At 34.0% G+C, this 22,141-nt stretch overlaps 1 protein-coding gene across 3 annotated transcripts; it reads right to left on the bottom strand.

Moving 5' to 3' along the window:
* Positions 1-302: 302 nt before the first annotated feature.
* Positions 303-22,064, bottom strand: LOC111049832 (zinc finger protein 75A-like). 3 transcript variants are annotated; one of them, XM_039422676.1, is made up of 7 exons: positions 21,770-22,053; positions 19,903-20,190; positions 17,494-17,565; positions 16,153-16,242; positions 12,656-12,797; positions 8,157-8,737; positions 303-630 (listed from the first exon to the last, which is right to left on the bottom strand). In XM_039422676.1, the coding sequence occupies exons 1-7, from the start codon at positions 22,028-22,030 to the stop codon at positions 535-537; spliced, it is 1,530 nt and encodes a 509-aa protein (XP_039278610.1). In that variant the 5' UTR covers positions 22,031-22,053; the 3' UTR covers positions 303-534. The 3 variants fall into 3 exon arrangements, with proteins under 3 accessions (XP_039278610.1, XP_039278612.1, XP_039278611.1); XM_039422678.1 differs by lacking the exons at positions 303-630; positions 8,157-8,737 and adding an exon at positions 14,861-14,909 and having other exon boundaries at positions 12,660-12,797; positions 21,770-22,064; XM_039422677.1 differs by lacking the exons at positions 303-630; positions 8,157-8,737; positions 12,656-12,797 and adding an exon at positions 15,710-15,983 and having other exon boundaries at positions 21,770-22,063.
* Positions 22,065-22,141: the final 77 nt, after the last annotated feature.

Genomic DNA, 22,141 nt, shown 5'->3' with positions numbered 1-22,141 from the left:
GTATTTCCATATAAGGTCTATAGTTTCAATTAGTTACTTTTGGATGAGAATACTGCCTGACGTGTACTGTTCACAGAACTACAAGTAAATAAAATAATAAATCTGATTACCTTTTTAAATTATTTTGTCACGACATGTTTCGGCTACTAATGCCATTTTTGGAAATTTTGGAGGTTTTTGGAAATTTTGCATTTCAAGGATAATATAAAAGGAAAAGGAGCCACCTTCGTATGCCAATATTAGAGTAAAAATCAGACTATAGAATTATTATTCATCATAAATCAGCTGACAAGTGATTACACAGATGTGTAGAGAAGCCAGTCTATTGCTGTATTTCCATAAGGTCTATAGTTTCAATAGATACTTGTGGATGAGAATACTGCGTAAGGTCTACTGTTCACAGAACTACTAGTTTCCACCTACCTTGAATGGCCGTCATTACAATCATGTTGACACTCAGGGGGTTCGGAGCCCACCTCTGCTTCCTTTATATATTCAAACTTTGGAGAGTGTTTATCCTTGCAGTTAAAGACATCACTTATGCCACATATTAAGATCTCTGCTATTTATGCAGATTAAGCGCCGTGCTATCGGTTCTACCGTTGGAAGGGTGTCTGCTTGAGGCCAGTTCTGTTGAAAATTATGAGCTGTAAAATTATTTCTCGGTGGTCTGGAACCCACCTTCATCCTCCATTCCTCATCATTATCGGTCCCCTCACCAATGCACAAGCCCATGGCTGAATTGGGCATTATCCTCAATGGAAACAAACTTCTTATTTTTTGACTTTACTTGAAATTTACTTTGGAAAATAAAAGTCTGAACATGTTGTGAGAAATAGAATATCAAGTTGAAATGGTACCTACGTTGATTTTTGAAAATAAAAGTAGTATTTACCAATAAAGTGAACATTCAAAATAATTAAATTAATAATAATAGTAGTGTTTTAGTGCTATCGTGAAGTCAACTTTATAATAACAGTAGGTATTTGATTGACATTAGTTTTGCTATCCTTATCTATCATTCAATAAAGCAGATAGTGGTATCCTTTTATAGCTATGCAACGTTGCCATAACAATCTAGTAATATAATCTTAACAATCTAGTAATATAATAAACAAAAAATTTAATCTCAATCATGAAAAATTTTTATTAAATCATTGAAAAATATAGAACAGCTATGGTGAGGTCCACATTATAATGGCAGTGTTTGATTAGCAATGGAATTGCTATCCTTGTCTATCAATATTCATAAAGCAGATAGCACTATTAATATTATCTAGCTTTTTAACGGTAGTCTACCATATTGTTTTTTTAACAATGTAGATATATAATTAATAAAAAAAAATTAACATTATATGAAAATGCATTATTAAATCATTGAATAATATAATTATTCTCTTGCATCATAAAATATAATTGATCATTTTTAACGAGAATGAAACGTCAATATTACATCAATAAACCTGTATTAGATACCGTCTATAGAAGGAATTGACAAGACAGATGATCGGCAACGTTTTTCTCCCATCTTTCTACACTACCATTATAACGTAGACCTCACTAAAATAAATCAAGATTGAGCATCTAATATTACATCAGATATACAGTTTACAGCTATCTTCTACAAAAGGCAGTGACAAGGCAAAGAATCGACACTGCTGTCCTATTGTTTTTCACTGCCATTATAAAGGTGCGTACAGATATACGCGCCACGAACATAAGCAATTCACTTTTAATCAGCTGATGCCAAGCTTTTTATATCTGTATCTTACCGTTTCTGTAAAAATACAGATATAATCAGCTGATTAAAAGTGAATTGCTCATGTTCGCGGCGCGTAAATCTGTACGCATCCTAACGTGAACGTCACTATAGTTCCCCTCACCCATGCACAAGCCCATGGCTGAATTGGGCATTATCCTCAATGGAAACAAACTTCTTATTTTTTGACTTTACTTGAAATTTACTTTGGAAAATAAAAGTCTGAACATGTTGTGAGAAATAGAATATCAAGTTGAAATGGTACCTACGTTGATTTTTGAAATAAAAGTAGTATTTACCAATAAAGTGAACATTCAAAATAATTAAATTAATAATAATAGTAGTGTTTTAGTGCTATCGTGAAGTCAACTTTATAATAACAGTAGGTATTTGATTGACATTAGTTTTGCTATCCTTATCTATCATCAATAAAGCAGATAGTGGTATCCTTTTATAGCTATGCAACGTTGCCATAACAATCTAGTAATATAATCTTAACAATCTAGTAATATAATAAACAAAAAATTTAATCTCAATCATGAAAAATTTTTATTAAATCATTGAAAAATATAGAACAGCTATGGTGAGGTCCACATTATAATGGCAGTGTTTGATTAGCAATGGAATTGCTATCCTTGTCTATCAATATTCATAAAGCAGATAGCACTATTAATATTATCTAGCTTTTTAACGGTAGTCTACCATATTGTTTTTTTAACAATGTAGATATATAATTAATAAAAAAAAATTAACATTATATGAAAATGCATTATTAAATCATTGAATAATATAATTATTCTCTTGCATCATAAAATATAATTGATCATTTTTAACGAGAATGAAACGTCAATATTACATCAATAAACCTGTATTAGATACCGTCTATAGAAGGCATTGACAAGACAGATCGGCAACGTTTTTCTCCTATCTTTCTCCACTACCATTATAACGTATACCTCACTAAAATAAATCAAGATTGAGCATCTAATATTACATCAGATATACAGTTTACAGCTATCTTCTACAAAAGGCAGTGACAAGGCAAAGAATCGACACTGCTGTCCTATTGTTTTTCACTGCCATTATAAAGGTGCGTACAGATATACGCGCCACGAACATAAGCAATTCACTTTTAATCAGCTGATGCCAAGCTTTTTATATCTGTATCTTACCGTTTCTGTAAAAATACAGATATAATCAGCTGATTAAAAGTGAATTGCTCATGTTCGCGGCGCGTAAATCTGTACGCATCCTAACGTGAACGTCACTATAGTTCTATATAGAGAAAGTAAACATTATTTTCTGTACTACAAAAAAACAATAATCTGTTTTTTATAGGTTTATTACAATAAAGTACACATAAATTTAGAGTAAATCAGTAGTCATATGGACAAAACGATTTGCCGAACCACCGATTCGCGGCATTGATAGAATTTGAGCAAACAGTTTTCGCGCAATCAGTTTTGTCACCCACATCAAAATCGGTAAAAATTAACGGCAGCACTTTGATCACAATACAAGCCAACAGAAAACCCGCCAGTTTCTGAGCAACGTTTTTCCTGGCCACACTTCTTTCTTGCTCCTGTTCACGTTCAAAACTATCTCTGTTAGACATTGTGTAGGTTTCGCAAAACGATCAATTAATTTTCTAGGTTCGGTAGTTCAGAATATCGTTCATCATGTTTCGTTGCTGTATTATTTGTTTACAATAGAAAAATGTATCAAACTTGTGGTTTACTTTTCTTTGGTAAAGTGTTTGTGTTAATTTATTCGTTTACAATAAAAAATTGAAAAAGTATAGAATTGGTGGTTTACTTTAGTTTGAAAAATTATTTACCATGTTGTGTTCCTGTAGGTGTGTTAAAATTAAACGTTGAAAAACTTTGAATTTAACGTGAAATTTTGCTCATTATGTTGTTAAGTTGTGTGTTATTTGTGTTGAGTAGGTTAATGTGTGACTGTAATGTTTGAAAAAAAAATTTGTTCAATCACTTTTTGTCAACAGCTGTATCAGGTGACCAGTTGACGATTATTGAATCTTTTTACTTTCCTTGCCCTATTACCATAGGTAAGGAAAGTATTGCTTTCCGAAAAAAATTAAGGTACCCCAATTTCGAAATTTCTATACGTTTCAAGGTCCCCTGAGTCCAAAAAACTGGTTTTTGGGTATTGGTCTGTATGTGTGTGTGTGCGCGCGCGTGCCTGTGTACACGATATCTCATCTCCCAATTAACGGAATGACTTGAAATTTGGAACTTAAGGTCCTTACAATATAAGGATCCGACACGAAAAATTTCGATCTAATGCAATTCAAGATAGCGGATATAATGATAAAAATGTTGTCAAAAACAGGGGTTTTCGTGATTTTCTCGAAAACGGCTCCAACGATTTTGATTAAATTCATATCTAAAATAGTCATTGATAAGCTCTATCAACTGCCACAAGTCCCATATCTGTAAAATTTGTGTAAAAAGTTTGATTTTAGATTCCCAATTATCAGGCTTCAGATACAATTTAAACAAAAAAATTCGAGTTGAAAAGATTGACCATTAAAATTTCTACAATTAATGTTCAGTAACATTTTCACCTAAAATTGAAAATAAGCTCGAAATTTGAGAAAATGTGATTATCCAATTGCAACTGTTGATTCTATTAAATGATTCACTATGGAGAGATAGCAGACATCGTATGTCTCCAGCGTTATTGTCCTGTCACCAGCTGGCTCAGATCTTTGTTTATAAGTAGACTTGAGGTGCTCGTGAGCACTAGCGTCAGTTGACCAATTTTCATAACGGCAAGGAAAGTTGTGTGAGTGCGCCACACCAGATTTTTTCAAAATGCTTTATAAAGATATTTTTCATCTTGTTTTTCAATCTTTTATAAATTTACTACATAAGCTATCTAGTTAAAGACTAATAAGTTAATCTTTGTACTACTTGTAAAATGTACATACTACTTTGAATATTAAACAGCGAAAATATCATTAGAAACTCTCACTGATATTGTTTAATTTATTGTAATGTGTGAACATCGGGTTTGGTTATAATAATTTTAATAAACATCTCATTTGAAAAAGCATAAAACTAAAAGCATTTATGTTGAACTAGCAGGTAACCAGCGCTCTGAAAGGATCTAATTGAAAACTTGACTTACTGAAAACTTGACTTACTAAAAACTTGACTTACTGAAAACTTGACTTACTGAAATCTTGAAGGATTCAAAATAGACCTATAACAAACCTCATTAAATGAAGACTGTAATACAGGGTCTGTATAATAAGTAACCGGACTGACCTCAGGAAATTTTCTATGTACCTTTTATCTTTAGAAATCTACTAAGTAGTCCCCATTGGAGTCGATAACACGCTGATACCGGATTTTCCAATCCCTGGACGCTCCCTGGAAGTCGGCAACCTCTATGCTGTCTAGAGCCCTCATCGTAGCACGTTGAACGTTTTCCAGAGTCCCGAACCGCGTCCCCTTAAGTTGTCTCTTGATCTTGGGGGACAAAAAGAAGTCCGGTGGTGCCATATCCGGGATATGGAGGATGTGGCAACGTTACCCTCGACTGTTTGGCCAACTGCTTGGTGACGAGCATGCAGGTATGCGACGGAGCATTGTCGTGATGGAGGATCATCGAATCGGCAATCCCCGGACGGACTCGACGAACCCGGGCGGTTAGTCGACGGAGCACCTCTGTAGTACTACAGTACTACAGAGAGGTGCTCCGTCGACTAACCGCCCGGGTTCATCAAGTCCGTCCGGGGATTGCCGATTCGTGGATCCTCCATCACGACAATGCTCCGTCGCATACCTGCCTGCTCGTCACCAAGCAGTTGGCCAAATAGTCGAGGGTAACGTTGCCACATATACCTTACAGCCCTGATATGGCACCACCGGACTTCTTTTTGTTCCCCAAGATCAAGAGACAACTTGAGGGGACTCTGGAAAACGTTCAACGTGCTACGACGAGGGCTCTAGACAGCATAGAGGTTGCCGACTTCCAGGGGGCGTTCAGGGATTGGAAAATCCGGTATCAGCGTGTTATCGACTCTAATGGGGACTACTTTGTGGATTTCTAAATAGAAAAATTGTACATAATTATTTTGCCAATAAAAAATTTCCTGAGGTCAGTCCGGTTACGTATTATACAGACTCTTTATAAGCAAAATTTCGAGTTAATCATTTCAGTAGTTCACACGTGATGATAATAATAATTATACTTATCCTATTTTTCCTGTAGAGAATTGCTATTGCCAGCTACTCTTGGAAGAAAATGAAAATTTCATCATCTGCTCCTATTTCCTTTTATACACAGAATTTATTTTCTTCCAAGAGAAGCTGGCAAAAATAAGATAAGAATAATTTGTAATTTATCATAAATGTTATGAGATGTATGCTTTTTCAAATAAGAGTTTTACTAACATTTATAATCAAAACAAATGATTTTCACACATCCCATTATATTAAAGCGAGCAATTTCTGTATTTATATATCTGGTTATTTATGTTTAACGGATCTTGAAAACGGCTCTAACGATTTTCACGAAATTTGGAAAATAGTAGGTTTATGATATAAAGATTCGATTGCACTAGGTCTTATCCTTGGGAAAACTCGCTGAACGACATTAAAAGGATAATTCATCCTTGGCTGAAACAACTGTGGATAGTAGAACTTTTTGTGTAGTTAAGAAGTTGATATTGTGGTAATTATTCATATTGAATGAAAAAGACTAAGAAATTGTCAAAAACCATAGATTTATTGATATTTGGAAAGACCGGTTTCGGTTATGTAAACTATTTACTATTTGGATAGTAAAAAGTGAGTGAGCGAGTGAGTATGTGAAAAATCAAAATATCGCATCCCCGAAATTCATAAGATGACATATAGCCAGCTGTGAAATATGAACACAATTTTAGAGAATTGTGTTCAGTTTATCAATAAATAAAAATCTGGTGTGGCGCACTCACACAACTTTCCTTGCCGTTATGAAAATTGATCACCTGACGCTAGTGTTCCCGCGCATCTCAAGTCCGTTATTCAACTATTTGAGCCAGCTGGTGACAGGGCAATAACGCTGGAGACACACATGAGGTCTGCTATCTCATCATAGTGAATGATTTAATAGAATCAACAATAATTTAAAATTGAATAATCACATTTTCTCGAATTTGAAGCTTATTTTCAATTTTAGGTGAAAATGTTACTAGACATTAATTGTAGAGATTTTCATGCTCAATCTACTCCACTTGATTTTTTTGTTTCAATTGTATCTGAGGCCTGAAAATTGGGATTCTATCTGCTTTGATGGGGTGGAGCTCCTGAAATTTTTAAAGACATGAGACTTGTGGCAGTTGATAGAGCTTATCAATTACTATTTTTTGTATAAATTTAATCAAAATCGTTGGAGCCGTTTTTGAGAAAATCGCGAAAACCCTGTTTTTGACAACATTTTCGCCATTTTAGCCGCCATCTTGAATTGCATTTGATCGAAATTGTTCGTGTCGGATCCTTATAGTGAAAGGACCTTAAGTTCCAAATTTCAAGTCATTCCGTTAATTGGGAGATGAGATATCGTGTACACAGACGCACATACACTCATACACACACACACATACATACAGACCAATACCCAAAAACCAGTTTTTTGGACTCAGGGGACCTTGAAACGTATAGAAATTTAGAAATTGGGGTACCTTAATTTTTTTCGGAAAGCAATACTTTCCTTACCTATGGTAATAGGGCAAGGAAAGTAAAAATAAAGAGTGAAGCTCGGTGCCCCAATATTTACTCTAATCTCTGCATCAATATTTATGCTTTTCCAAATAAAAGGTTTACTAACATTAATTGACCGAGCGAAGTGAGGTCTACGATTCAAGTCGACGGTTTGGCATTTCTCTTAATGTTTAAATGTTTTTATGTTGCGCATTTACGGTGAAACGCGGTAATAGATTTTTATTTGACAGGTATGTTCCTTTTTTAATTGCGCGTCGACGTATATACAAGGTTTTTGGAAATTTTGCAAAAAACTACCCGTTCAAAAACATCGAACATCTTGAAAATGTATCTTTCCATCAACGTTGTAGACAGTTGCAGCCAGACCAGATAACAGCGCTCACACTCACATTCCGGGACGACACGTCATGGTACGATAGGACAGAAAGCTCTATGTTTATTTAGGATTTTTTCTAGACATTTTTAATTGGTAAATTATTTATTAATTTTTGAGAAAACATAACAACAGGTCAATGTAACTTACTGAGCGCGAGGTCTACTGTTCACAGAACTACTAGTTATAATCAAAACAAATAATTTTCACACATCACTCTAATCTCTGCATCAATTTTTTAAATAAATAATAATAACTAATTTAATGTTAAAGTTTCGTTTCAAAGTACCTGATTGAGAACATTTTCTGTAGTCACATTTGAAAGGCCTCTATGGATTCTTATGTGGTTTTTCAAAGTAACCAACTGAGTACATCTATACTCACACTGATCACATTTGAAAGGCTTTTCACCAGTATGGGTTCTAATGTGACTTTTCAAATTACCTAAGTGAGAACTTCTGTAGTCACAGAACTCACATTTGAAATTCCTTTCGCCTGAATGAATTTTAATGTGATGTTTCAAAGTACCTGATTGAGCACATTTATAGTCACAGTGATTACACTTGAAAGGCTTTTCGCCGGTATGCGTTCGAATGTGATTTTTCAAAATAGTCGGATACGAGGTCGTATATTCACAGTATTCACATTTGTTCGAGTTTTTACGTTTGTATCTTCTGTTATTCTTTTTTGAACTGGCGGATAGCTTTGTTTTATGACTAGACTGAGCACAATTGAACACTGGACGTTGAGATTCGCATGATCTTGACTCTTCATCTTTCTCATTGTCATGTCTCTGTCTTTCTTCGGCTCCAACAAAGTCGACATTTGATTGATGACTTTCCTGTGACACTTCAGCAGACATTTGTAATTCTAAAACAATAGAAGAGTATTGTTTAAAAAAAAAATAAAATTAAGAACTTTGAAAAGATAGTAGGAGAATAAGATAAAATTGAAGATAGGGAGGAAGAGGAGGGAGAAGGAAGATAAGGTGTAGAATAATGTAAAAATAGGACTAGAATAATGTAGGAGGAGGAGAAGGACAAGGAGATGAAGGAGTAGGAGGATGAGGAAAATGTAGGAGAAGAAGAAGAAGAAGAAGGAGGAGGTAAAGAAGATAATGGATAACAGGAGATGTAGAAGATAGGAGTTGGAGGATGGGAGAAGAAAAATCAGATTAAAAATGAGGAGAAAGAGAAGGATAAGAAGGATAAGGAGAGGAAGGAGATGAAAATAAAAGCGATGCAGAAGAAGAAGGAGAAGAGAGGAGAGGACAGGAGAAGGAGGTTAAAAAGATAATAGAAGATAGGAGTTGGAGGATGGAAGAAGAAGAAGCAGAATAAGAAGGAGGAGGAAGAGAAGGAGAAGAAGGATAAGGAGAGGAAGGAGAAGAAAATAGGAGTAGAAAATAAAAGCGATGCAGAAGAAGAAGAAGGAGAGGAAGAGAAGGAGAAGAAGGATAAGGAGAGGAAGGAGAAGAAAATAGGAGTAGAAAATAAAAGCGATGCAGAAGAAGAAGGAGAGGAAGAGAAGGAGAAGAAGGATAAGGAGAGGAAGGAGAAGAAAATAGGAGTAGAAGATAAAAGCGATGCAGAAGAAGAAGGAGAGCAGAGGAGGAGAAGGAGGTTAAAAAGATAATAGGAGATAAAAGATGAAGAAAATAGGAGTAGGAGGATGGGGAAGAGAAGAAGCTGGATAAGGTGTAGAAGAAGGAGGAAGAGATAGGAGGAGAAGGAGGAAAAGATAGGAGAAGGATAGGAAGAAGAAGAAAATAGATGTAGGAGGATGAGAAGAATGTAAGAGAAGAAGGAGAAGGAGGTGAAAAAGACAATAGGAAATGGGAGATGAAGAAGATAGTAGAATAAGAAAAATAAGGGAAAGTGGATGAGAATAGGGGAAGAAGGGAAAGAAGGAGGAGGAGGAGGAGGATGAGAAGAAGAAGAAGATTGAAGGGGAAAGAGAAGAAAAATACAGTAGGTTTAATTAATAGAATTTGAGACAGTTCAACTAAAAAGTTCAAACAATTTAATAGTTATTATAAATATGATTATTTTCTCACGTAATATAAAACATAATTAATTGATCGTCGTAAAGATGAACCTTTGACTATAGTGCGGTCCACGTTATAATGGCAGATAGAAGAATAGCGATGCCGATTCTCTGCATTAATTAATTATATTTCTACACTGTCAAAAACATAATTGGCATCGTTGTGGACCTAGAAAAGGATAGTAACACCGGCTTTGTCGAATAATAGACAAGGATAGCGAAACCTAAGTGTTGATCAAATACTGTCATTATAACGTGGACCTCACTATAGAGGTGTTTACAGACTTGGGGTGTTATCACACTGGGTGAAAGTATGTGCAAGTGCACGCGAGACCATACATGAGCACGCGTGCAAATGAGAAACAAAATCTGGAAAGAGCCATAGAAACAGTTATGATTTTTCGCCACACTGCACAGAAAGCAGCTGTTTTCCAGTCCCTACGTAGATCTGAAAGACCTTGTTTGCAGACAACGTCAGAAAAGGGTTTCTTTTCCGGTCTAGGCCAGAAAGTTGTCTCTTTCCAGCCGCTCATGGAAGTAGTTAATAATTCATCCGCTAGATCGGGCGAGTGTCCACTTTCATCATCAGCTGAAGTCGCCATGATTTCAGTTCCAGTTTCGAATCAAACTAATTCGCTTCGCCACCAGTTTTATTCAATTATTTATTGTTGATTAGTGCATTAATCTTCTACCACTAAAATCAAGAGATAGGTACGATAGCTTAACGAGTATTCTTTATTTTGTATTCTTTATTTATTTTGTCAGCAATACCTGTAGTGTGGCGAAAAATATCGTTCGCACCACGGGCAAAAATGTTTTTCCAGCTCTCAATCTTTTCTAGTCCTCGGCCTACGGCCTCGGACTTGAAAACCGATTTCGAGCTGGAAAAATCTCATTTTCTGCTCTAGGTGCGAAATATACTATTTTCCTAAAGTTACCTTGAAAAGTGACCATTCCTGCACAGATTACAGAACGCAAAAAATCACTTTTCCGCTCTAGTGCGCAAAGTATTACTTTGCGTACTCTAATACTTTGCTTATTATCTTGCAGCCATCCCAATCGGCTGTTGACATTGTATTTTGAATGCGAATTTGTTCTATCTATATTTTTTTCTGAATTTCAAATAAATAAAAATGAGAGCTCATTAAATTATACATTTTGAATATTGTTAATTATTAATTATTTCAAATAGGCTAATACTTTTTCATTCATAAATTGATTGGTTGAAAAATTATTTAGAAATTAAGATTTACTCAAAATTATTCAAATTTTCAAATTAATTGAATCAATATAATTTTTAATTTGAATAAATTATCGATTATTAATTTTCAATTGGATTATCAAGTTTAAAATAAATTAAAGTTGTTATTGATAACAAAATTATACAGACAAACATTTGATGGATTTCAGCCATCATTTTACCCATAATCAACCACTTCTCATATTCAATGGTCACTGTAGGAAAAATTTAACGTGAAATACGTGCGCAGAGTTCATCTGCTGCACTCAAGAAACCATTCCGCCCTCGCCTACAGCTCGTGCGCAAACGTTTCTTTCGGTGCAGCAAACTGTCACTTTGCGCACTAGTTGCACAAATAACTAGTCTGTTGCTGCTCACACTGAACGTCACCAGCAAGTGCACGCTTTCAATTGAGTGCTTCTATGGGTCTTTCCACATTTTGTTTCTTATCTGCACGTTTGGTCTCGCATCCAATGTGATCATACACTTATGCGCCACCAACACGCGCATTTCGTTTCTCATCAGCTATGCTTATTATATCTGTATCTTTTCATTTGTGTAGAAATACCTCATTCTTCTCATCCTACTTTGTAGGATAGATGACGTCATGTCATGAATGAATAATATAAAATAAACTAAAACACTAATTGATCAAGATGGCAGTGATAAAAAACAAATCAGAACAAAATTAATTATCATCTAAACACGGATATAATTTTGCATAGCATCAGCTGATGATAAGCGAAACGCGCGTATTCGTGGCGCATAAGTCTGTACTCACCTTAGGACGCATACAAACCTCAAATAACAAAGAGGAAACATAGCATAAGTAGATATCCAATAATATAGATTGTTTATGTTACAAAATTTTTAACGATTTTTTAACTCTAGCCGACTACTGTCTATTATTGCTGTTTTATTGGGGTGAGATTGTAGAGGTGCGTACAGACTTTCGCTCTGCTCCGCAACTGAACGTCACTCGAGCAGAGCGATTGATGATCGACCGGGGAGCAAGAGTGGAACGCGAGAAGAGCTAACATCTCCTGTAACGTTCATGATCGGTGCGACTGCAGATCGAGGGCGGAGCGATTGCAGAACGATGGCGGAGCTTACGCAGAGCGGGTTGGAGGCGCGTATATCTGTACGCAGCTTAAGAATGGCACAGTATGAGAGACTATCAGCATCACATAGCTTCATGAAAAATAACTACTAGGACTATCGGCTTTATAGAGGTGCGTACAGATATACGCGCCTCCAACACGCTCCGCCCTCGTTCCGTCATCGCTACGCCCTCGCAACGATCATGAACGTTACGGGAGATGTTAGCTCTTCTCGCGCTCCACTCTTGCTCCCCGGTCGATCATTAATCGATCTGCTCGAGTGACGTTCGATTGCGGAGCAGAGCACCTTAGGACTAACAAAAACGCCCTATGATATCATAGGATATCTTCTTATGCTATGTTTTCTCTATGGTAAGAGTTGGAATTAGATAAATATCCTACCATTGTCTTCTTCAATGAATTCCTCTTTGATGAATATCTGCTCGAAAGGTTCTGTTATTGACTGGCCATCTTCAATCTGACTACTTTGATTGACCTCTATTCCTTGTTCTGGCTTTTGACTCTCGTCATACTTTGGCTTAGTCTACAAACAGCACAATTATATCTATTAATGGTTGGATAGAGGGTGAGGCAACTAGACTATAAAAATTATTGACTATATTATACAGGATGGGTGAAAAGTCCGAGAACGGCTTAATATCTCATACACAAAGTTAATTTGACGGTGGGTGTGATTGGGGATCCTACTCAAATTGAAAAAAACTACTTTATAATGACTTTTAAAATCTGGTCCGCCATCTTGGATCCGCCATATTGAATGCGACTTCATTTTTTTAAATAGGAAGGTGGTCGTACGATACATGATTTCGATAGGGAATTTGATGAAAAAATGAATGGTGGAAACCGCATATCGATATCTTAAGCCGTTTTGGAAATATTCACATTATTAATCTATTCTAAGCAGAAAAGAGAGAAAAGAGTCTGAGAACGGCTTAGTATCTCATAAAAAGAAGTGATTCCATGGTGGGTGAGATAAGTGATGTTACTCGAATTAAAAATACTACTTTACTATGACTTTAAAAATCTGGTCCGCCATTTTGAATGCAACTTTATTTTTTTTAAATAGGAAGGTGGTCATGAGATACATGATTTCGGTACGGAATTTCAAGGAAAAATGAATGGCGAAAACCGCACATCGATATCGCAAACCGTTCAGAAGATACTCATATTATCAATCAGTACCATGCAAATCAGAAATTAAATAAATGTGTGGTATTGATTAATAATGTGAATATCTTCTAATTGGTTTGAGATATCGATTTGCAGTTTCTGCCATTCATTTTTTCTTGAAATTTCCTATCGAGACCACCTTCCTATTTTAAAAATAATGAAGTTGCATTCAATATGGCGGACCAGATTTTAAAAGTCATTATAAAGTAGTTTTTTCAATTTGAGTAGGATCCCCAATCACATCCACCGTCAAATTACCTTTGTGTATGAGATATTAAGCCGTTCCTGGACTTTTCACCCACCCTGTAAATAATCTAATCAGAACTACTGAGAGCAAAATATTATTCTGCACAATGACATTCTGCTTCAAAGAAGGCACTGCGAATCCTTACATACAGAGAATTCATTGCCCATTATTAACCCATCATCGGACGCCTGAAAGTGCACACCGTCTTCGGGCTGTACATTCAATTCCATGACATTCATCCATGACCAGTCTTTACACTGGATAGATTTCGTCACAGAAATTTAACGCGATCTATCCGGGAACACCTAGCTGACGATCTAGACTTTTAATATTTGGATATTAATTAAAAATACTCTATTGGAATGTGATACAATCAGGCAAAAATTCAAATAGCTTAAGCCTAATTCAAATTTGAACTAGAAAGGGTAAATTTTCCCGGACATATGGCCAAATTTAAGTTTAATTATATAAAGTAAAATTGTATGTCCCAACAAATACATTCACGATTTTGGTAACGGGAGATTGGATTCCCTTAATCATCCATCAGTTTTACCCGCACCATCATTGTCTTAATATTTTTAATTTAGTAGCTTATCAGTTTTACTGGCTGTTTATAAATGAATGAATTTGGTATAAGCATGGGGTAACCAGTTGTTGTGAATTCGGTTTGACGTTTAAAACGTGGGAAGTTGATAGGTTATAATTATTGTGCGCGCGGTAATATTAAGTCAGGTAAATACTTTGTTTTAAACTGTGGTTTAAAAACTGCTATTGGGGATAAAATTTCAGTGGAATATACTTAATTTAACTCTTAGCTGTAGCTATTATCTTTCAACCTAATATAATTTAATAAAGCCGATTTAAAAACGTTCAGAACACTACTGCAATACAAAAATAAATATAATCGCCAGTGAGTTTGATAGAAATTTTATGAATTAATCCAATCATCAATAGATTTTTGATATCAGCATAACATAAACCTAAAGTATCTATGGTCTGTCGCATTAAATAATCTGTCTACTCTACAAACCATCTTCGAACCTTGGATTTTTTATCAAAATCATAATTCAAATCTCAGCATTGATTTTTATATTATCAAGTGATCATAGCCACTTATAGAATATAATCTATTTTATTGATAAGAAAGACAAATAATATTTTCTACTCACTTTTTTGATGAGTTGACGAGTCAGAATCCCGTTTGAGGACAAAGAGAGTCTGTAAAACATTGTTTTCCTTTTTCCCGATTAACGCAATAATATTTACTACTATATTTTAATAAACTTCAATAATTCTTTACTAAATTGCTATTCTTTATTTTGTAGTTTAATTCATTTTTATAATAGAGATAAATATATTATTAAAGTTCAGTTCAGTAACTTGAACAACCATCAAAACCCTTTCAAATCAACAATCAAACCTAACCAACAAGATCAGCTGGTTACGGTCATTCATTATTGCTATGTTAACTATTACTAATAAATTCATCGATTGAAAATTTATTTGAAAGAATAATATTTAAAAAAAGTTAAAATACAATTTTATAAACTTCAATTTCTCCTGAATCCCTTTTTCAAACACTTCTAATTCATTTTTCTTTGATAGTTCAAAGTTAGTATCAAACATCATTCTTGTGTTGGTAGACTTGATTTTCTAGCGCGGTCGTTTAAAATGAAGGAAACTGTTTTGTATTGGAAAGTTCTGATTCCTGACCACAGGAAAGAACACAGTTATTCTTTTTTTTAAACTAAAATATTTTATCTTGATAAAGTGGCCATAACTTAAACTACTGAACAGCCGTACCCGTACATGTTTCTTCTTTTTTCTAGTTTAGAACGAACTTATTCCATCAATAACGAAAATATCTGTAATAGGTACCTAATAAAAACGTATCACATTATTCACAAACTACTGTAACTCCAGCTTTTTCATAAAATATGTAAAGTGTATATTGTATGTATATTATATGTAATATTTTTATTTGTATTCTCTAGAAATTTTTGAATGCATTACCTATCATCTATTTAAAGTTTTTATATTATCCTATAACGCAGGCCTTTATTTTTTACATGGTGTGTTTTATTCTCAAACCATCATCATCAACACAATCTTCCAAAACATATAAATCATTATAATACTCTACTGTCCACCGTTCAAAAATGTATCCTGATAGCTTTGCATGAATTAATTAATTTCTTCCAATGGAAGTTTCATTTATCATTCATTATGTTTCTTTTCAGTTGCTTGGAACTGTACCAAAATAATCAAGTAGGAAGCAATCTCGTAAATGACCTGAAATGAGAGACAAAATCAATAAAATAGTAATTAAAACAGAAGTTGGTGAGTTTGTGTTCATAACATTTGAAATATGACATTGTGTACCCTAATGAATTAGGTTAGGTGAGAATATTGAATTAAAATTTGGAAGGTAGTCTAATTTCAAAAGAATGAATGTTCTTACTTGCATAAAAAGCTTCCTGTTAATTGTGAATATTCCACAAACTCTAGCGGCTGGTTGAGCGATTTCTATGCATTCCATAAATGTATCCATCTGAAATAGGTATTAATTCAATTTATATCTAGCGATAGAAAATATTAACAATATGTAACTTAAGTATAGATCTGCCACATCAAAAAATGTGAGTGTTTTTTCACTTTAAAGTTTTAAAAAAATTAATAGTAATATGAATATTAATTAATGTTGCTTTCCATGACGAAACACTATATAATAACTTTGTTGTAGTTCTGACACTGTGTTACTTGTAAATATTTGAAAAAACACTTACTCTTGTTGGAGTATTGAGGAATGCATTTCACTCCTGAAGAGGAGCTTCACAGGCTGATGAAGCTCCTCTTCAGGAGTGAAATGCATTCCTCAATACTCCAAGAAAAGTAAGTGTTTTTTCAAATATTTACAAGAGTAACATAGTGTCTGAAATACAACAAAGTTATAAATATTAATATGTAAGTATTTTCTACAATATAATGTAACAATCAAAGAAAAACCATGAAACCTATCAAACCAGAAATATTATTGGAGATGAAATATATGAAAGACCAAATAGGAGAGAGACAAAGTTTTCTCAATTTTTATAAAACATTCCTAATTAGGTCTAAAAATCACACATAAATTCCCTGAACATCACACCCTGAGCTATCCCAGAATAGCCAAGAAATTGTACATAGCAATATTGTAAAGCTCTTATACAGTATTATATTTGCAAATACTGTAATAATATTATATTATATAGTATATAGTATATTATATTATACTCTACACTCAAACTGCATGATACATCTTCTCATTCAATCCTCCTACTGAATTTCGAATACCTCGTGTATCTCAAAATGGTTGATTTTTAAAGGTTTGTGATTTTTCAACACACAAAAAATCACTGGTGGAGTCGGCTGTGAGATACGGTAATTAGATGAATAAGTCGAAATTAAACAGGGGATTAGATTCATTTGGTTATTCACATAATTTATATGAGACAACATAATTGTTACAATGTTGAAGTTATTATTTGTAACTATCTCTTATTTTATAATTTGTGACAATGGTCAAACTCAAAAGCTAGAGAAGACATGGTTTCTTGGGCTGTTCCAATACATTAGTTTCATTAATTCGAGTGAAATCGAACACTAAAATAATAAATGCTATCATTATTAATCAAATATAGTACTCGCCTATATAGAGAACTGCAATAGGATCATAAAAATGTTATTATTGATTTAAAAAAAAAATACAATTGTAGCACCATAATAAACGATATGGTCTAGAATAGAACATAGGGTACGGTACCTGATGCCATTGTAGTGGAGTGAAAGAGCTACTTTCAATCCAATCTAGCTTTTTGAAAAAATCTTCACCAATCTAGAGAAGACAAAAAGTATGCTTATATTAGTGGCTGGGTTGATTGAGTAATAAAACAAAAAAATTGTATAAAAAGTAGGGATATTTGAACTTTTGTGTATTCTCAACTATTCATTTATTTCTTTATATGAAAGCAATAACAGGATTTGACAGCCTTATTTATATTACATACTAATTAATTTATATTAACAACCTATTAATATAGGTGTGTTGGGGGATTTTGAGTGTGTTTGGAATGTCTCTTTTAGGTTTAATTTCTTGTTGTATCCTAATACCATTATCATTTTACGTCTGTAAGTAATATATTTTGTAATTAATAATAATTATTGCTCTGTTTCTTATATTTTGGTAATATGTTATGGTTTAGTGCTTATTATTGGTGGAAATTGTATTGCATCATTGTCATATCTATCATTGTATATTTAAGTAGGTTTATGGAATTGTAGAGAACTCGTTCCTGGCACACAGGCTTTGCCCATGTGAGGAACCTTCTTTAAGTCTTGTATATGTATATTGTGTATTGTTTGTACTTTCTAAGAAGAAGAAGAATAAAGAAAATTTCAATTAATTTATAAATTACGTACAATACAGTATAAGAATGAAATCTAATAGAATATGAGTGAAAGTATTTTGAATGACTGAACTTTGTATCTTCACATGATAACAATAGTTTTTATTAGTTTTCTCAAACTATACACAATAATAAAATATAAATACCAGTTAATTATCAATAAATAACCAATTTAACACTTTCCATAAGGAATATACCGTATTTTAAAAATTAAGAAATACTAACTACGATAAACAATTTTCTAGCTAATTTTTATTACGGTATGTATTCTATATGGTATTGTTGATGAAATGAAGATCTTTTTAAAATTACAATTTTTGAGAAAGTTTTTGAATTTAAAAAAATGCATCAAAATAACCAAACTTGATTATTATGTTGAGTAATTCATAAAAGTTTAATAAATTCTTTAAAACTTGGTAATTCCAGAATAAACTCTTCATTTCATCAAGGGAGCCAGGGACCAAAGCTCTTCTCCTGTGAAACCAATTATAGTGTTTAAGGGGGGGGGGTTAGAGACCAGAATCATGAAGAAAAGATAGCATAAGATGATATTCCATACTATAGGTCGTTCATGTTGCAAATTTCAAGCCGATTTTTGTTAACTCAAGCCGATTAGGTACTGTTGACTACTGTCTATTATTACTGTTTTGTCAGGGTGAGTGTGTAAGAACGACACAGTATGAGAGACTATACAAGCGTTACACAGCATCACAAAAAAATATGGTGTGGCACACTCACACAACTTTCCTTGCCATTATGAAAATTGATCACCTGTCGCTAGTGTTCACGCACATCTTAAGTCTATTATTCAAAGATCTGAGCCACCTGGTGACAGGACAATAACGCTGGAGACACACAAAGTCTGCTATATCTTCATAGTGAATGATTTAATAGAATCAACAGTTGCCAACAGTTTGTGATTGAATAATCACATTTTCTGGAATTTCAAGCTTATTTTTCATTTTAGGTGAAAATAATACTGACCATTAATTATTGAAAAGATTTTCATGCTCAATATTTTCCACTTGAATTTTTTTGTTTAAATTGTATGTGAAGCCTAATAATAATGAATCTAAAATCAAACTTTGCATAGATGGGGCGGAGCTCCTGAAATTTTTACAGATATGGGACTTGTGGTAGTTGATAGAGCTTATTAATTACTATTTTAGGTATAAATTTGATCAAAATCGTTGGAGCAGTATTTGAGAAAATCGCGAAAACCCCTATTTTTGACAACATTTTCGCCATTTTAGCCGCCATCTTGAATTGCATTAGATCGAAATTGTTCGTGTCGGATCCTTATAGGGAAAGGACCTCGAATTCCAAATTTCAAGTCATTCCGTTAATTGGGAGATGAGATATCTTGTACACAGACGCACATACACACACACACACACACTCTTTGTGTTGAAGTATATATATATAAAAATATTATATATTTAATATAATATTTATAATATAATTTATATAAATCTATATATATATATATATATATATATATATATATATATATATATATATATATATATATAAACTACTATATAGGACTATTTCTCAAGTGAAATAAATGCCACTGGAATATATATGCCCTATATCAAAGACCTTAAGGAGATATCTTTATGCATCTTTAAGGTCTTTGCCCTATACCATGGGATATCTTCTTATGCTATCTTTTCTCTTTGCCAGAACTATGCCGTAACAATATAATTTTCATTAAGGAATTAGACGTTAATGATAAATTCTTTTTAAAAACCAGTTTAGTTTACCTTGATCGAAGCACGATGCCCGCACTCGCAGATAACAACGAGCAGGCAGATGGCATAGAGTAACGGCACAGCGAACGAGGCGGCAGCTAGAATAGAGTGGCCATCACCACTAGCATAGAGTGTGTTGACCACTCCATAACAGCTGATCACTAAGCAAACCAGCATCAGAAGCAACATGGCCAGCATGCGGTACTCTTGCGACGAGCAGTAGTCATCATAGAGTTGACACAGTTCCAGCCACAGCTGGCGGTGCGCATCTATCGAGTCGGCTCTTCTATTTCTGCAAGCCTGATTATATATAATTGTTTGAATCAAAGACCTTAAAGATGCATAGACTCATATGCAGCGCTAGTGTCGTACTTGGAATTGAAATGGGTCATTGAGGGAGCAACCTATAAAATTATTACATACCAATGCCTTTGTAATCTATAATATATAACAAATATATAGATATAATATCTCGTGCTAAAATACCCCAATGGCGGCCTTCAATTTCAAGTAAAAGCTATCATTGGGAAGGCATAGGAATTGTGAGTCTATATATATCTTTAAGGTCTTTGGTTTGAATTAACCATCATCAATAATTTATTGGAAACAATTATTTGTTCATTACCAAGATCAACTTACTATTTAAATTATGGGATTATCTAGGCCGTGCTAAGTGGTGACATTCCAATCAGAACTCATGGGAACCATATTTTCACTGTGCCGGCCACTTTCACTGTGAATGGTGTGTGAGAAACCACTGGATTAAATTTATTGTGAAATAGTTTTACATGTTAGCACGAAACTTGAGTTGCTATTTGAATCAATAATTATATTATTATATGATAACTTTTGCAATAATTCTACAAAAATGGTAACTTTAGGAAAGTGGTATTTGATAACAAAATGATAATAACATTGTACATTCCTTTAAATACTCATTGATGTATAATATTTTCATAATTGTACAAAGATACACACCATAGTAGCAGATAGTTAATGTATTTATAAAATATTTTTTTCAAATACCATACAGAATGTCCGACGAAAAGTGTAACAGCCGATAGATTCTACATGAAATTTGTAACAGAAAATGACCAGTAAAATTTTCTATATTGACCTTAGTTTCATCTTACAATTTTTCTATATTCTTGATCTACTTACCGTCATTAAGACGTCAATAACTAGAAAACTATCAACCAAAATCTAATTCCAAGGATATGGTTGGAAAGAGGAAGAAATCTCCAATAAGATTTATATAATTTGTTTCTTTGTTTGACATTTTTGAACTTTTTATAAGCGCTCTAATTTTAAGTACATTTGTCAAGATCAAACCCAAATTTAAACATTTTTTCCTCGTTTTTTTAGGGCAACAATATACTGCCAATTATGGGAAAACTTCACCATTCTATGAGCTTTCAAATGAGTATAAACTTGCCAGGAAAATTTTAATACCAAAGTGGGTGATGAAAAATTCAAATGAATAGTCCAAATTTGATGTCTATCTATGGTATGTTTTTCCGCTGACGGCTGTTACACCTTTTGTGGTCCACTCTGTATAGCTTATATTTTGTACAAATGCTAACTATATATATAGTGTCATAGTGTACGGTAGTTTATTATACCCTCTACCTGCCAATTACATGGGAAACCATAGTTGGCTAGGTATTTCCCTTCTCTCTTTCTTTTCAGCACACCCTACCATATGAAGCCTGCTTTTGTATTTCATTAGAAATCTATTTTTGATTGTGATTTTTGTATTTTGATTACAGTACATGTATATTGTGTATTGAATTGAATAAAATTATTATTGATTGATTGATTGATATGACTTGACTTTCGTTACACAGTTTTTTTATAATAAGTTTCAACGTGCACCCACCAGCTCCAAACTGTTGTAAACTGAGTCACAGACACGTCCCAAGTAGTAGCAAGAGAACGCCCAGCCTGCTGTGAAGCAGAAGGTGTCCATCGTAATGAACATGAAGGGCAGTACTTGCGTCCAGTGCAAGTGAGAGAGAATGAAGTAGGACTCGAACACATCTATGGATACCGACACAATCAGGCTGCCAACTGTGTAGACAACAATCAGTGTTGCCAGGTTGGCTAGCCTGATCTCGGCGCCTGTCACTGTTTCGTGCATGGCCTGCAATATTTTAGAGGATTAAGGTACGTTTACACTGTGTAGCTGGAGAGCTATATAAAATTTGAGCTACATATAGCTCTGCTAGATAGCTCTAGCTCTTAGCTGTAG

Source organism: Nilaparvata lugens, chromosome 3 (genome assembly GCF_014356525.2).
Source record: "Nilaparvata lugens isolate BPH chromosome 3, ASM1435652v1, whole genome shotgun sequence".
NCBI lineage: Eukaryota > Metazoa > Arthropoda > Insecta > Hemiptera > Delphacidae > Nilaparvata > Nilaparvata lugens.
Note: the sequence above shows the minus strand (reverse complement) of the source record. Positions and strands in the feature narration are given on the sequence as shown.